The following is a 15,903-nucleotide window of genomic DNA, read 5'->3' as shown; positions in this document are numbered from 1 at the left end:
AGTGTGTTTGTGTATGTGTGTGTGTATGTCATATGTATGTATGAGGAGGAGGCCAAAGGCCCACATTATCTGTCATCTTTGAGCACTCTTTTTTGTTTGCTTTTTTGAGGCAGAGTCTCTCTGTATAGTCCTAGCTGTCCTGGAACTAGGTAGACCATGTTGGCTTTAAACTCCCTGAGATCTGCCTACCTCTGCCTCTCTAGTTGCTGGGATTGAAGGTGGTTGGCACCATGCCCAGTCTCCTACCTTATTTTTTGAGATGGAGTCTCCCACTGAATCTGTAACTTGCTGGTTTGGCCTGACTGGCTAACAGGCAAGCCCCAGGCATCCCTCTGCTTCCAGACTTCCCTAGCACTGGAGTTACAGGTCTGTGCCACCAGGCCTGGCTTTTTAATGTGGGTGCTGGGGATCTGAAGTCAAGGGTCTTTCAGGGCATGCACCTCACTTGCTGTGCTGTCTCCCCAGCCCCATCTTGGGGATTTTAATATGTGCCTGCACCAGAGGTTGAAATTGACCATGTCAGGCATGGTGTCCAGACTGTGGGACTTTGACTCTATCTGGTTCCACGCATAGTGGCATGGCTGCCCTTTAGTTAGAGACGGTAGTTTATTGCCATCCTAGGCCTGTGGTATGTAGTGATCTCTACCAACTGTTGGTAGACTTTCCCCACTGAGAGGAGGTGACAAGCATTTATGTGTTGTCTCAGGAGGTTATGGAGTAGTTGCCTGTCCCTTTTCCATGGAGGTCAGTAGGTCATGGCTTGGAGCAAGGAGCACAGTGGGACTTGGCTGCTGCGCAGCTAGTGGCATGTGTGTTCACCCTCCCCATAGCTGTGAGATGAACAGGAGTGAGGGAGGCATTGTGTAGACAGGGTCAGTGTGGAGGGCTGGGGAAGGAGCAAGCGCACTGGGCTTGATAAAAGATGTCACTGGGGTCCAACCGTTCCGTGACATCCCACGTGACAGTAGACATGCCCCCACCTCTTCTGACACCATTTCCTTGTCTCGCTAGGTATTACAACTGGACCACAGCAGCTCCTCTACTTCTGGCGATGCAGGCTTTCCAGAAACCTTTGCCAAAGGTGAGCGCTAACACGATTAAGAAAAGGGGTTTGGGAAGGGACAGGACTTTGGTAACCTGAGGCCATGGATTCTTGATGCTCAGGAGTTCCCATATCAGTGTTTCCGATCTCCCTCTCTTGAACCTGACCCTACTTCCCTCCCTCACCAGGGCAAGAGTTTGCAAATCATGGTACTGTAGGCCCTTGCTCCCACTCCCAACACCTGATGTGCTGGGATTACAAGGGGGCAGAGAGTGGCAGACACCCAAGATACAGAAACAAGGGAAGTTGCAGATTGAAAACATAGTTGTGGAAGGTCAGGAATGGACCCCAGGGCAGATGCACAGGCCATCACTCTCAACAGGTGTTGCTAAAAAGCCAGTCCAGTGCCTGCTTCTCCAAGGCAGGACTGAAGATGGGGCTTAAGTAGCTCCTGGTCTGCATGTAAGAACTGGGGAGTGACTGCAAGCCAGAGCTTGATGAGGAAGGCAGACTGGCCAGCCCCACAGTGTTCACCTCCTCCTCCACTTGCCTGGAATTGCCCATGTCTTCTGTGTCGTCTTCCTTCTAGATTTTGGGCATGCTCTTTGGGCTGCGGAGTCACAGTTTTAGATGGACTTGTGCCTGGCAGCCAAGGCTGTTGCAACCTGTTAGATCTTTCCAGAGTCTGGGGTTTTGGAGGTCAGATCTCACTTTGCTTAGCCTGGGTGTGCCTTCTGTGTGTGGTGTAGCTTGGGGGTGGTGGCTGTGTGTTTGGTAGCCCTTTTCAGTATTGTAGGGCTGGGCTGAGGCAGGCTCTGTAGAACGAGATTTTTGTTATGTTCCTGCCTGGTTTCCTTGGGTCCACAGCCCAGGATATGGTTTCTAAGGCTTACAAAGTAGGAAGGGGAGAGTTGTGCAATAGAGCCACAGCTTACAGATGAGGAAGCCCATGGGCTGCCAGACTGTAGTCCCCAAGGGTTGTGATCTAGTGGGTTAGGGGTTCGGGGCTCTGCTAACACTGTTCCTCTAATACAGAACTGATTTTCAATGTAGTGTTTAGCCTTTGTTATGCTGTTGGTTACATAAGTAGCACTTTTAAAATGGTCTTGGTGTGCTTGACTTACAGGGTCTAAAAGTTCAGAATCACCTCAGGGTCACACCAGTGTCATTTGTTAGAGAGGCTGCTTGATGGTTGGTGGTTGGCTGTCCCATTTACCTATGAATTAAGTCTAATTTCTTAATCTGAACTTTATTTTCTGTCACAGTGATGTGTTTACTCATGAACCAACATGGAACTTTTTGGATTGCTGTCAATTTAACACCTGGTGCCCACTTACTTCCTGCAATCCTGTCCGAGGATTTTCTTGTCTGTTTTTGTTTGTTGGTGAACCTGAGACGCCATCTAAAAGGCGTAATTCTATTAGGCTTTCTTGTTAGGTTGTAGGGCTTGTCTTTGTGGATGAACTTGCAAGGGTGGAGGCAGAGAGAGGACAATATATCTGTAGGCTGTGCTGTCCATGAACATTGTATGCACGGTTTAAATGGACTCAGTTTGCCTTCTGTGTCAGATATGGATCTCTTAAATACGAATTGCATAGTTGAATCTAAATCTGTGAATCATTTATCTATCTACCTATCCATGTCCCGTTAGATTGAAATACTTAGTTTCTCCACTCTCAGATTCCTCCATTAGCTGAGGTAACGGCTACTTACAATGCTTCTAAATGGAAGAGGGAAATGTAGATAACATTGGCTTTGGCCCCCAAAGAGTCTTAAGACAGGCATTGCTAGTTAGAATTATTCACAAAATGACTATTTTATGTCTAATCTTCCCCTGTCAAGCTTTGTATGCAAGGTATCCATATGAATTTTATCTTTAACCTTTGATTTTTAAATCAGTCTGCTAAACTTCAGTTGGTCAAACTTTGAAAACTTAAATTTATCCCCCACCCCCACCCCCCACCCCCCCAAAAAAAGAAAAAAAAAGGCAAAAAGAAAAAGCCCCGCCACGCATTTTGACTGTGTTGGCGGCAGCTCTTTGATCCTGTGCTGCAGCGGCCACTTTTTCCTTTTCTTGTTTTATTTTGTAATCGCCATGTTGAAGCTAGTAGAACTGCAAACAGCCATTGTACTGTGAAAATGTAAGATCTACTAACCACTAATGATTTCTAATCCTTTCCTCCCTGTTGTTGCTGTGTTGTATTCTGTTTGTTATCCGTTGCTTCTTTTCCCATCTTCTTAAGTCTTCGTGTCTCAGTTACCTCCACGGGATTTTGGACGCCATTAGGTTTTGCCTTTCTAAAATTTTCAGTCCACCCACAGTATGTTGTGTTCTGTTTCATTTGTTTGCTTTTCGCCTCCGACTTTGATTTGCACGTATGTTTTCTTTCGTTTTGGTCGTGCTAAGTTGATTTTTTTTTTTTTTTTTTTTTTTGGTTCCTTTATTTATGTTACCATCCATTTAAAAACAGGCCACTGTGGAATCCATCATGAGAGATAAGATGCCCAAGAAGGGAGGAAGATGGTGGTTTTCCTGGAGAGGAAGAAACGCCACAATCAAAGAGGTGAGCGGAGAGCGTGACGTGGGGTCGCACCCGGTGAGGTTTGGTCTGGCGTAGTCGGGCGTGACGTGGGGTCGCACCCGGTGAGGTTTGGTCTGGCGTAGTCGGGTTTACTTCTGTCTGTTTGTAGGCGTGAAATAAACGCATGTCGTAATACGGGGTTTCGGTGACCTGGCCCTACTGCAAAGGGGCCACAGGAAGGAGGAGAGGACAGCAGAGCCTGGCTCTGTCACCTTCTGGCTTGTAGATCCAAGTCAAGTTGTTTTTCCACTCTGGGGTTTCTTTATCAGTTAAAAAAAAAGAAGATGTACTAGGTGCATGTCTTGTCACTGGGACACAATACCCAAAAGCAACTTAAGGGAGATGGAACTTTTTTTGGCTGGCAGATTGAAAGCGTGGCCTAAAATGGATGTATCTGGAGGATATCATCCTTAGTGAGGTAACCCAATCACAAAAGAAGTCACTAGATATGCACTCACTGATAAGCGGATATTAGCCTAGAAACTTAGAATACCCAAGATACATTATGCAAAACACAAGAAAACCAAGAAAGATGACCATCGCGTGGATACTTCATTCCTCCTTAGAATAAGGAACAAAATACTCATGAAAGGATATAGGTACAGAGACAAAACTTAGAGCTAAGATGAAAGGATGGACTATCCAGAGACTACCCCATCCGGGAGTCCATCCCATCATCAGCCACCAAACCTAGATACTAATGCACATGCCAGCAAGATTCTGCTGAAGGGACCCTGATATGGTGGCCTCTTGTGAGGCTATGCCAGTGCCTGGCAAACACAGAAGTGGATGCTCACAGTCAGCTATTGGATGGAACACAGGGTCCCCAATGGAGGAGCTAGAGAAAGTACCCAAGGAGCTGAAGGGGATGCAACCCTGTAGGTGGAACAACAATATGAACTAACCAGTACCCCCTGAGCTCATGTCTCTAGCTGCATATGTAGCAGAAGATGGCCTAATCGGCCATCACTGGGAAGAGAGGCCCCTTGGTCTTGTAAACTTTATATGACCCAGCACAAGGGAAGGCCTGGGCCAAGTAGTGGGAGTGGGTGGGTAGGGGAGCAGGTGCGGGGGGGGGGGGGTATAGGGAACTTTCGGGATAGCATTTGAAATGTAAATAAAGAAAATAATAATAATAATAAAAAAAGAAAGCGTGGCCTATCATAGTGAAGGCAGCAGGAGCTTGAAGCAGCCCTGAAGGGGCAGGTCTGATACTCGGGGCTTTGCTTGGGATCCTGGGAAAGGTCCTGCTTTTCCTGGCCCCTCTCTGTCCCTCAGCCCCTGTCCAGAGTATTTGCCTTGCGTGGCCTCCAGGCTCAGAGCTCTCCTGGCTTCTCTCCCCTCCCTCTCAACTGCTCTGCCTCTGGCCAGCCGCACACTGCACACTGTCCTCAGGGTCCTTCCTCCTCTGCTTTCACCACTCGGTTTTCCTCAAGCATCCACTCACGCCTCTAGGGTGACTCGATCTCTTGTTTCCAGGCCAGACAAACCAGACGGTCGTTTGTGTTCCACACCCATCTGTCCCTTAGCCAGCCAGGGCATGCAGGTGCAAGGTGCTCTCAGACACACTCAGGGTGTCCCTTTGTGGGAGCAGTGGGCTGGGAATGGCTGTGACTGGGCATGGCCTTTATTCATACTCTCTCCTTGGAGGCTTGTGAGGTTACAGAGTAAGTGTTGCTTGAATTGGAGCATTTCCCCTTAGCTGTTCTCCTACAAGTCCAGACCACCTCCCCCTCTCCCAGGCTGCCCTCCAGCTGTGTGTTGAGCTCACCCTTGCCTCCTCTTTCTCATTCTCTGTATCGAGTTGGATTGGCCTGTTGAAGGTGGTGATTCTAATTTATGTTGGTCCTTGCTCAAAACTTTCTTCATTATTGATGTGTACATGTATGTGTGGTAATGTGCACATCTTGGTGTGTGCGGTGTATGTATTTGTGTGTGTGTGTGTGTGTGTGTGTGTGTGTATCTGTGCTGTATGTGTGCATGGTAATGTACACAGCCCTCTGTGTGTGTCTGGTGTGTGCTTGAGGAGGCCAGAGGAGGGTACTGGGTGTCCTGCTCTGTTCCTTTTCTCTCCATTTCCTTGAGACCCCGTCTCCCACTGAGCCTGGAGCTAGGCTGGCAGTCAGCAAGCTCTGGTGAGCCTCCTGTCTCCACCTGCCACAGATCTGGAGTCACGGGCATGCCTAGCCATGCCCTGCTTTTTCACAGGTGCTGAGAACTGATGCAGACCCTTTTGCTTGTGAAGCAAGTGCTCTTCCTATTGAGTCATTTCTTCAGTTCCTGATTCAACCTTTTTAGTGGCTTTTCAGGGCTCCTACAGTGATGACCAAGGTCTTCATCATCCTAAATTACTTGTGTGTTCTAGCTCTGACCTCCCTTGCTATCCTATTATCGCCTTCCTTCTATCCTTTAGCGTTCGTGACCAGAGTCAACTCTGCCCTGGGCCTTTGCACATGCTATTTCCTCTAACTACTTCTGCCAGGGTCCCTCTGATCCCTCTTCACTTAATTAACCAGCAATTTAACTCTTTTTTTTTTTTTTTTTTTTTTTTTTTTGTGCCAGATTAGCCCAGCCTGCTGTTGCTGGTTTTGTAGACCATGACCTTCTCCCTCCTGAACTTTGACAGGATTTATAGTGAGACCATTTGACTAATATTTCTTACCTCCTTCACACTCTTAAGTTCCAGGAAGACAGAAACCTCTTACAGCTTTGCCTCCTGTGGAGCTGATGGAGGGGTTTGGTATGTACTTATTGAGCGATGGTTGTTTCTGGAAGGTAGTATGAAAAAACAGAAGGTTATATAAACACTACCAGAAATGTCACTGAACTCACTTGATTCTGCGAGTTTAAAGGGAGAAGGTGCCCTCAAAGGCTGTGTGCAGATCCAGTTCTTTGATGTGCTGCTAGGGCATCTGCATATTGCCACCTGATGCCTTATCTCCAGCATCTCCAAGGGTTTGGGCAAGTCAGCACAAACATGGATGCCATCCTGCAGTGGACTTGAAAAGGAAAGGGCTTTTCAGGTTCCTTACCAGAGGGCAGAATGTTCTACAATTTTAGCAAGAAGTGCACTTCAAAGACTTCTTATTTGTAGGTTTCCTAGATTCTCAACAGTTAGAATTAAGGGGAATTCCTGTGAAGTCAGGGGCATTTATGGAATTAAGTGTTTCTCTAAAGAATGGAAATTATTTCCAAATTAGCCTAATGAAAAGTTCTTAACTGTGGTGGCCAAGTCACTTACTTAAAATCATTCAGTCGATAATACATAACTGGCTATGTCTGTTGCTTTTGTAGAAAAGAAAACAGCAGCCGGGCATGGTGGTGCATGGCTTTAATGAGTCAGAGGCAGGTGGCTCTTTATGAGTTCAAGCCCAGCCTGGTCCACTAGAGTGGTCTAGTGAGTTTTAGGTTCGCCAAGGCCACATAGTGAGACCCCGTCTCAAAACCAAACCAAGATAAAACAAAACAAAAGGAAATGACAAAAAACCGAACAATCAGAAAAAAAACAGCGTACATAGTAAAGCTGGGCGTGGCATTGCACACCTGTAACTGGGATACTCCAGAGGCAGAGGCAGGAGAATTGCTACCTCTTGGAAGCCAGTCCAGGTTACATAGTGAGTGTCAGGCCAGCTTGGAATTACTTAACAAGACCCCTGCAACCAGCCAGCCAGCCACTCACCTATCCACCCAAGCCACCCTGCCACCCACCTGCTACCCTGCCACCCACCTGCTACCCTGCCACCCACCCCACCACCCTGCCACCCAGCCAGACACCCAGCCAGCCAGCCGAAGGAATATTTTAAACTAGTTTCCAGTGCTCATACTTTAAGATATTTATTATTAGCTTGATTTACGTCACTTCCCTTGAGAGTCTCTGTCTAGACCCTCACTTAACCTCAAACTTGCAGTGGTCTTCCTGTCTCAGCTTCCCCAGTGCTGAGATTTTGAGCATGAGCCTTCATGCCCCATCTAACTTGCTTGCTTTATTAAAACATGAGAGTAGAAGTAATTAACCTGTTTCCTGACCAAAGGACACATACAAAGGTGTTTTCACTGTGTCTCCTTCATCTGTTGACATGTTCTCTGGCCTCTGCTGACTCAGTGGTAGTCCCCTGGCCCTGTCACATCCCCTCCCTGCTTCCTCCCCGGTGTGTCAGGCTTTCTGTTTGAAGCATCGGCAGCCCAGCCACTGCATCCGCCACTCCATCACTGAGAGGCTGAGGGAGCAAGGCTGGAGGAGTCAGCTGGCTTGCCCTGTGGTTCACAAACGCAAGCCATGCATGGACCTGGGCCCAGGATTTTCTCAGACACACCAGGTTCTCTCCCGTATATTCAAGAACCATATCCCTTTAGGATTACACTGCATTGGAAGAGAGAAATGCGTTCTCATTTTCCCCGATAAAAATATGGTGTGCAAATATTTTTGAACACTTCTGTTGGCAATTAGAAGAAAATACTGTGAAAATGCTCAGGAATCCAGGCAGCCCTGATAAAGCATGCGCCTCTGTGACAGGGATGGTGGCGCTTGGTCGGGTGCCAGGAACACTTAGGGATAGCAGACTCATTTCTGTCAAAAAAAAAATGTTTCTCAACTTGATCTTAGGATATTCCTAGGCAAGGAGGAAATGAGGACCTGCCAGAGCAGGCACCCTGCCAAAGCGCCCCCCCCCCCCGTGTGTGGGGTCCCCGTCCTGGATGTGCGCCTTCGCTGTCTCGCCTGGGCCTTAGGGAGCCCCTTGCTGGGTCCCGAGCTTTTGGAGAGCCCGTTCTCCTTCCTCTGTCACTGATGGCCTCTTCTCTTTCCTCTAGGAAAGCAAACCTGAACAGTGCCTGACTGGGAAGGGCCACAATACCGGAGAGCAGCCTGCCCAGCTTGGCCTGGCCACCAGGTATGGGGGTGGGTAGACCCCATGAGGACAGCCAGTGGCTCACGTCCTAGGCCCGGGTTCCTCTGGAGTCAATAGGTGACCGAGACTGGGAGCAGTTTATTTAGATGGTCTTTCTCCTTGCTCCAGAATAGGCAGCTTCTCTGATAGTTGAGGTTCAAGGTAAATGTAAGTATTCATCAAGATACTTATCTAGAATGTCTCTACTGGTCCTGGCATGTGCGGTGTGTGTGTGTGTGTGTGTGTGTGTGTGTGTGTGTGCGCGTGCACGTGCACACATTTGTGCACAGTGCACACATGCAAGTATACTTGCCTGGGAGTGCATGTGCGAGGTCAGAGGTCAGCACGGGACCCTTCCTCCTTTGCTGATGGCTTCATTGTGCGCTGGTTCATTTATGTGGGGGGTGGGGGAAGCTGGCTTAGGTTTCCTGATGGTCCCTAACTCCTGGCCACAGCTCTGTACTTTAAAGGATGTCTTCCTCTGTTGCTTTCCATCTTGTTTTCTGAGGCAGGTGGTCGCTGTTTGGCCTGGCCTGGCCTGGCCATTGAGCCCTGTCTCCATCTTCTCCAGCCTCAGCAATGGGATTATATTATTATAGTGAGCTGCTGAGTCCAGTTTTTAAGTGGATGCTGGTGAACCTCACTCAGGCCCTCATGCTGGCACGGCAAGCGCTTTACTCCACTGAGCCATCTCTTCAGCTCCTGGTTGGCTTTTGGTACCGCAGTCAGTGTCTGGCATTCCGTCTTCACGGCGGTCTCTTCCCTGTAGGGCTTGAGGATGCCTTGACTCTGAGGGCGATGTCTCTCATCCGTGCTGATGCTGATGCTGGCACTGAGGTTGACACGGGATGGTATCAGCCTGACATACTGATAGCTGGACATTGCAGCCTTCCTATTCCCAGGGAACCAGAGACTGACTGCATTTCTTACTCAGCAGCTAGAACCCATGGGCAGAGTCACCGAGGGCAGGGCCCCATCCACATCTTCATCCGTTTTGTGCCCTGGAGGCCAAAACCAAGCCCATTACGGTTGGGGCATGTTGAGAACATGGAATCTACCTGATTTGATGTCCCTGCGTCATGTGCCTGTTCAGTTGCAGGCAAAGCGGCTTAGGTTTCATGTCCTCTGGATCCAGGCCACAGCTCTGTACCTTATGCTAATTTATTTCTAGAATTCTCTATTGGTAGAAACTTGTTCCGTTGACACGGAAGGGTCTGCTTTCTTAGTCTCCATGGAGAAGGCTAATTAGGGGTGGGGCTGGGGTGGTGTAAGAGGATGGAGAACTGAAGACTGGGGAGTACACCATATTGTGCATGGATGGGCCGCTTCTCAGCGGGAGGCCCTCTGGGTTTGCTCTTGGTGCCCAGGTGGTGGCACTTTGTCCTTCTCCTGCTGCTCTGTGCTCTCCTGTGCCCAGGCCTGGGATGGATGCCACTTGCAGCAGTGCGAGCCTCAGCATTGTCTTCCTGCCATCCTGGTCAAGAGTTCTGTCTGTGTCTGCAGTGGTGTCTAAAGGCCAGAGTGACTCAGAGCAGGGCTTAGGGGCAGGGGTGGTGTCAGGTCTCCTCTCTTCGGTCCTTGACTCGTTAAGACTCCTTTCTGCATCCCCATCTGTGACACAGGGTAAGGCACCCTGATGTCTCTCCCGTCAGCCTCATGGAATGTTCCCAGTGAGCCTGTGACAAGAATGCACAGGCGCGCACCAGGCCAGACCGTAGTCACCTAAGGACGCGTGGCAATCCCAAACTGGGCATTTAAAACTATTTTAAGATGTACTGCATGGGCCACATGCTGGGTGTCTTCCAAACCTGACTGCTGTTGCAGGCAAGGCCTAGAGCTGGAGGAGATGGCCCTGGGGCCCAGTGAGCTGTTAGGAAGCACGGGCAGGGACACAGAGGACACGGTGCCACCGCCGGTCTCATCACCACTTATGTCCTTTCTGTTACTGGCCATGGAGGAACTTAGGGACGTGGGGGCGGGCTGAGGGCGGAGGGACAGCAGGACACTTACGGAGCACAGCTCTGGGCGTTTGTGTGTGCTGTGGTGGGTTTTCCCCCTGACTGGACTGAACTGTGTTCCCATTGTATAGGGGCAGCCCCCACTCTGCCCTGTTCTGAATTCCATTATCAGACTGAAGACGTTGTAAATTGGCTCGTGCATAATGGAGCTGAGATTGTGGAATGTGTGGAAGCTCTCCTGAGGGATGTGGATCTCTCCATCTGTGGCCGCACCCTGGACTTCCACTCTCGTCAGAGCCATGTGGATGCCTTTAAAGACGCTGGCGTCGGAATGGTTTTTCTAATTGACAGACTTGACTGACAGAACCGTCCCCAAAGTTCCATAATTGAGCAAACAGCTTGTCACCATACAAATAATTAAAATGCCATTTGAAAAATGTGTGCTGTGACAAGCACTAACTTAAACGTTGTTCACAGTCCCTCATCCGAACACAGATTTTTCAAATGACTTGGGGCCCTTTTGTTGCCGTTTGCAGCCACTGTAAAGCAAGTGACATTTAATGAGCCACTTCAAGAGGGACGTGGAAGGCTCTGCCTAGGAACAGCCTGTTCCTCTCAGACTGGTTAAGGCTGGAAGGTGGCAGCCTCCAACCGCTGTCCATGTGCGCATCAGAGAGCTGCCAGCAGCCAACTGTACAACTCCCGCTTTGGTGTTGGAGTCTGTGTTTCCTTCCCTGTGTTCCTTCAACATGGCACGCCACATGAATTCAGTGGGCCGTTCTTTTCCTGAGCGGCAGATGGAAATCACAGCTATTCCAACGTGCACACTCATCTCCCTCCCCCATGGAGGCACACATCGATCTGTTAGTTCTAAGAGCTGCAGTTACATTCAGATCTTGCTTGGCTCTAGTCTGGCCAGAGCACCAAAGCTTTCCTCTTCAGAGAGGGCCCTTCAGCCTCATCCCGCTTGACAAGGATCCCTTTGTCTGGAGTGTGTCATGTGGCTCAGGACCGCGTCTGCCCTGGGTGCTCTGTATGGAATCTGCAGATACTGGAACAGGAAGGGACTTTGGTTGAGCATGCAGTTTTATGGGAGAGCGGACTGAGGTTCAGAGAAAAGTCCTCTGGTGCCTGGCATTGGACTCAGATGTCTGTTTCATTGTCTGCACACTGTTACCTGCTGCGTTCTGAGGTTTGGAGGGGTGGGATGGAGTGCTTTGGACTTTAGGATGAGGTTAACAGGCTGAAAGGCAGGGATAATTATAATTAATTCATCTTAAGTAGTGCAGCGCATGTTTCCTTGGCCTGGTAACCTTGGGCTTTCAGATCATAGCTGCTGCCTGTACTCCAGCTTGAGCCGAGCTCAGGTCTGTCTCAAACCAACCAGAAGGAATTGCAGCCTATACATGGCCTGTCTCCTTTGGCAGCATCTTTACAAGCTTCGGGATTGTTGAGAGTACCCTTCTCCAGTCCTGGTGGCTGTTCTGGGATTGACTTTTTAGGCAAAAGCCCACGGAGAACAGGGGTCACCAGGCTATTATCTGGTTTTTGTTTTTGTTTTTTTGTTATTTTTCCATATCTGGCTCTGTCCAGAGCCAAGCCTCCACACAGATGTGGGGTGCTGTGTGAGTGTTCCCCTTAGTGACTCCTTGGTACTGGGCAACATGGGGCTATTTGAATCACTTCCTGATGAGTACACATGGTGAGGAGTCTGGTATGGGATGTTATCGGGTGACCTTACAGCAGGCCAGGGAACAGAGCAGGGATGAGCCGAGAGGATGTTGGAAGGAACACTTCCTGAGGGTAAAAGAAAGAGGGAGCTCTGTGTGCCTGTTGTTTTTTATAAAGGGATGAGAGAGTTGCTGTGCTTGATGTATTGATTTTTGTCAGTTTGACCCAATCCTAAACATATCCTGGAAGAGGGAGTCTTAATTGAAAAAACAAACAAACAAACAAAAAACAAAAAACAAAACCTCCATGAGATTGACCTATAGGCAAGTCTGTAAGATATTGTCTTATGTAATGATTGATGTAGGAGAACACTCATTTTACCACGGGAAGTGCCATTTATTTCTGGGCGGGTGGTCCTAGGTTATTGTACAAGAAAGCAGGCTGAACAAACCGTGAGGAGCAAGTCAGCAAGCAGCAGTCCTCTGTGGCCCCTGCTTCAGCTCCTGCCTCCAGTTCCATCAGTGATGGAGTGTGTGACTGGACAGTGAGAAGCTGAAATAAACCCTTTCCTCCCTATGTTGCTTTTGGTCATGGTGTTTTCTCACAGCAGTAGAAAGCCCAGCCAGGACCATCAGGGACATGCCTGCCTTGGGGGGACTTGAGTTTTTCCATTCTGTCCAAGGCCATTAGGCACTTCGCATGGGGCTAAGACTGAGGAGGCAGAGCAGACACTATTAGGTTGGAGATGAAGCCATAAAATTGAGCTCAGGGAGCTCAACTAATTTACTGATCTGCTTTCTATGGTGCACTTAAAGACAGCAGCCTGAGTTTTTCCCTGCCTCCCCGCCCCAGCCTGGAGGAAGGAGACAGTAGAGGAGTGGGGCATTGGTCTGTGGATGCTGTGCGGTCACAGCTCTTGGATCACAGTGACTTCATAGGAGTCTTGGGAGGAGGGGTGAACTCTTATTAAGCCTTAATTGTTTGGAGCTGGATATGAGGGAATCGATGGTGTTTGGGCTGTAGACATTTGGACTTTTAGGGCTGGGCCCTCAGCCTTCTGTGGAAAGAGAAAAGAAGGCAGGAGAGTGTGTATGTGTTTGTGCTTTTCTGGGCCAGAATGAATGTAGCTCTGCTCATCAGGAGTGGAATCACACTAGTTAACAGTGAGTGATGAGAGTTTGTAAACTGGGGAGTGAATGGGGAGAGGCGGCCCCCTCCCCCTCAACAATGAAGCCGTGTATGAATGGGGATTCAAGGAGAGTTCATTGATAAATCTAAAGCCATATGGCAAATGACCACCCAAGAGACCCAGTTGCCTAAGTCATTGATTCGGGCCTAATGCATTTTTAATGGTTATCCAGATGCCTTTCCTAATGGCATCACCATGTGTTCCAGGATAAAGCATGAGTCATCCTCCAGTGATGAAGAGCACGCAGCTGCCAAGCCATCAAATTCAAGCCACCTCTCTCTCATGTCCAACGTCAGCTACAAAAAGACCCTGCGGCTCACGTCGGAGCAGCTGGTGAGTCTCAGCGGTGGTTCTGCTCCTCGGGTCACGGCCAGAGAGAGTTTAGAGCTTTGTTGTGGGTCTGGGGGTTCCTTCTGCTCTCTGTGCCCACCTGGCCCTTCCTAGCCCTTTCAGATGCCAGCATGCCCGCTGGTGGCCTCACACCTCACTGGCACCCTGTGAGGGCATCGTTCAGATGGACTCTCCACGTGACTTTGCATTCTGACCTGCTCCTAAGGAGGAGACAGCTTTGACTGGTCCCGTTTATCCTCGTTGTCAGTGCCTGAGAGACTTTGTAATGTTCCTCCTGAGTGGTTTTGCTTTGAGGGAGATGCTTGTTAACCCAATCGCATCTGTAAAATTGATGGAGATCAAGCAGGTGTGAGAGGATTTAGGGAATTTTAGGAAGAAAAGGGTTCCCCCTCCCTCCTCTTGTGTGTGTGTGTGTGTGTGTGTGTGTGTGTGTGTGTTTTAATGAGGACTTTCACAACCTGGACTTACTTCAAACTGTGACCATCCAGCGAGCAGATATTGCTGCTTTTCTATAAATAAAGTCTTGTGTATTTTGTAAGAATTTAGGGGAGCAGGCTTTGACAGGACGGTATTTAAATGGGCAAAGATGATTCCGTGCCTAGCCACGTGCAGGGCCCTGGGGGACACTGTGGGTCAACCTTTAGGTCTGTGTGACCAGCCGCTGTGTCTGGGTATACCAGCAAAGACTCAAGACTGACCAAAGGCGATTTTGTTTGAATTTGGTATGATGTGCTTGAGCCCGGTCTACATTTTTTTACGGATTCAAAAGGCCTCTTTTTCCAATATGTGTCATTATGATAGTCAGCAAAACCACGCTTTTGAGGGAAAACATTTTTTTTCCCTGTCTGACATTTGTGTCCTCACATCAAGGCACTTTACATTTCCTAGGTAATGGTGTGACTTAGGAGAAGTCTGGTTACCTGTCACGTAACTCCGCACTCACTCTCTAGGTACTGATCAAGCCAGCATTATGTTGGAAGCGGAATGCCTTGTAAAGAGTGGCTGGTTCACAAACGGGGCTAGAGAGGGCTGGACTTGACTTAAGTTGCTTGTCCAGCCCTGGAAAGAACTAGAGCCAGAAACAGAAGAGAGAACTTTGTAGAACTGGGTGAAAAGTGTGATTTAAAGCCAAAGTGTTGTCCTTATGGCATGGGAGCCAAACGACGTCTGATCCAGACCCTGCTCAAGCACACAAGCTGTTCATGCTTTTACTTATTTATTTGTTTATTTATTTATTTATTTATTTATTTTTATTTTTAGAAAAGCTTGAAGTTGAAGAACGGTCCCAATGATGTGGTGTTCAGTGTCACTACCCAGTACCAGGGCACCTGTCGCTGCGAGGGCACCATCTACCTGTGGAATTGGGACGACAAAGTCATCATCTCAGATATCGATGGGACCATCACAAGGTGGGCTTGACTGCAGTTCGGCCTGCAGCCGGCTTTCCTCTTACTCTGAGGGGCATTGTGGGGCCCCAGTACAGTTTCTGGTGTAGCTGGAACTGCACAGATGGGACAGCACCTTGGCTCAGCAGCTGCCGCTAGGGCTATGGTTTGCTTCTGTTTGGGCATCATACTCCAACATGGTGGGGTTTAGAGAATACTGTTCTAGAATGGTTAGCGGCCCTTCCCTTGGTTGTAGCTCGCCATAGCCGTACCTTATGGCCTTGCTTGATTCCGTGAGCCTGAGGCTTTCTGTTGAGAAAACCATGGATCTCACTCAGGGATCTCACTCAGTCAGTCACACTGTTGTTTCTTTTAGTTTTTTTTTTTTTTTTGGTTTAGTTTTTACATTTTTGTGGGTGCACATGCATGCATGCACATGAGCATTGACTTCAGGGATCAACTTGCAACAGTCTATTCTGTCCTTCTGCTGTGTGAGGGCTGGGATCAAACTCAGGCCACTAGATTTGGCAGCAAGCACCTTTACCCTCTGAGCCATCTTGCCAGCCCTCATGCATACTGTTATTTATTTATTTATTTGTTTGTTTGTTTGTTTTAATGAAGCATGAGTAATATAAGCCAAATGGACATTTTTTTTCTCCCCTTGCAGTAACCCTTTGCTTTTGCCTGTCTTCATCTTTATTTAGATCTGATACTCTTGGTCACATTTTGCCCACGCTGGGAAAAGATTGGACTCACCAGGGCATTGCAAAGCTGTACCACAAAGTAAGCCAGTAAGTATACATGGCTCTATTCCCTACTCCCATCTTGTAGCTGCCAGG

At 48.6% G+C, this 15,903-nt stretch overlaps 1 protein-coding gene across 6 annotated transcripts in view; it reads left to right on the top strand.

Annotated features, from left to right (window-relative positions):
- Lpin1 (lipin 1) overlaps positions 1-15,903 on the top strand; it is a 103,522-nt gene that overhangs the window by 77,135 nt on the left and 10,484 nt on the right. For all 6 annotated transcript variants that reach the window (XM_021201458.2, XM_021201461.2, XM_021201460.2 and 3 more), the window contains 6 exons: positions 1,012-1,081; positions 3,514-3,606; positions 8,434-8,513; positions 13,535-13,661; positions 14,940-15,088; positions 15,769-15,855. In XM_021201458.2, coding sequence (XP_021057117.2) covers positions 1,012-1,081; positions 3,514-3,606; positions 8,434-8,513; positions 13,535-13,661; positions 14,940-15,088; positions 15,769-15,855 — 606 coding nt within the window. The remainder of the gene's footprint in view (positions 1-1,011; positions 1,082-3,513; positions 3,607-8,433; positions 8,514-13,534; positions 13,662-14,939; positions 15,089-15,768; positions 15,856-15,903) is intronic.

The sequence above is a fragment of the Mus pahari genome, chromosome 7, assembly GCF_900095145.1.
Source record: "Mus pahari chromosome 7, PAHARI_EIJ_v1.1, whole genome shotgun sequence".
Taxonomy (NCBI): Eukaryota; Metazoa; Chordata; class Mammalia; order Rodentia; family Muridae; genus Mus; species Mus pahari.
Note: the sequence above shows the minus strand (reverse complement) of the source record. Positions and strands in the feature narration are given on the sequence as shown.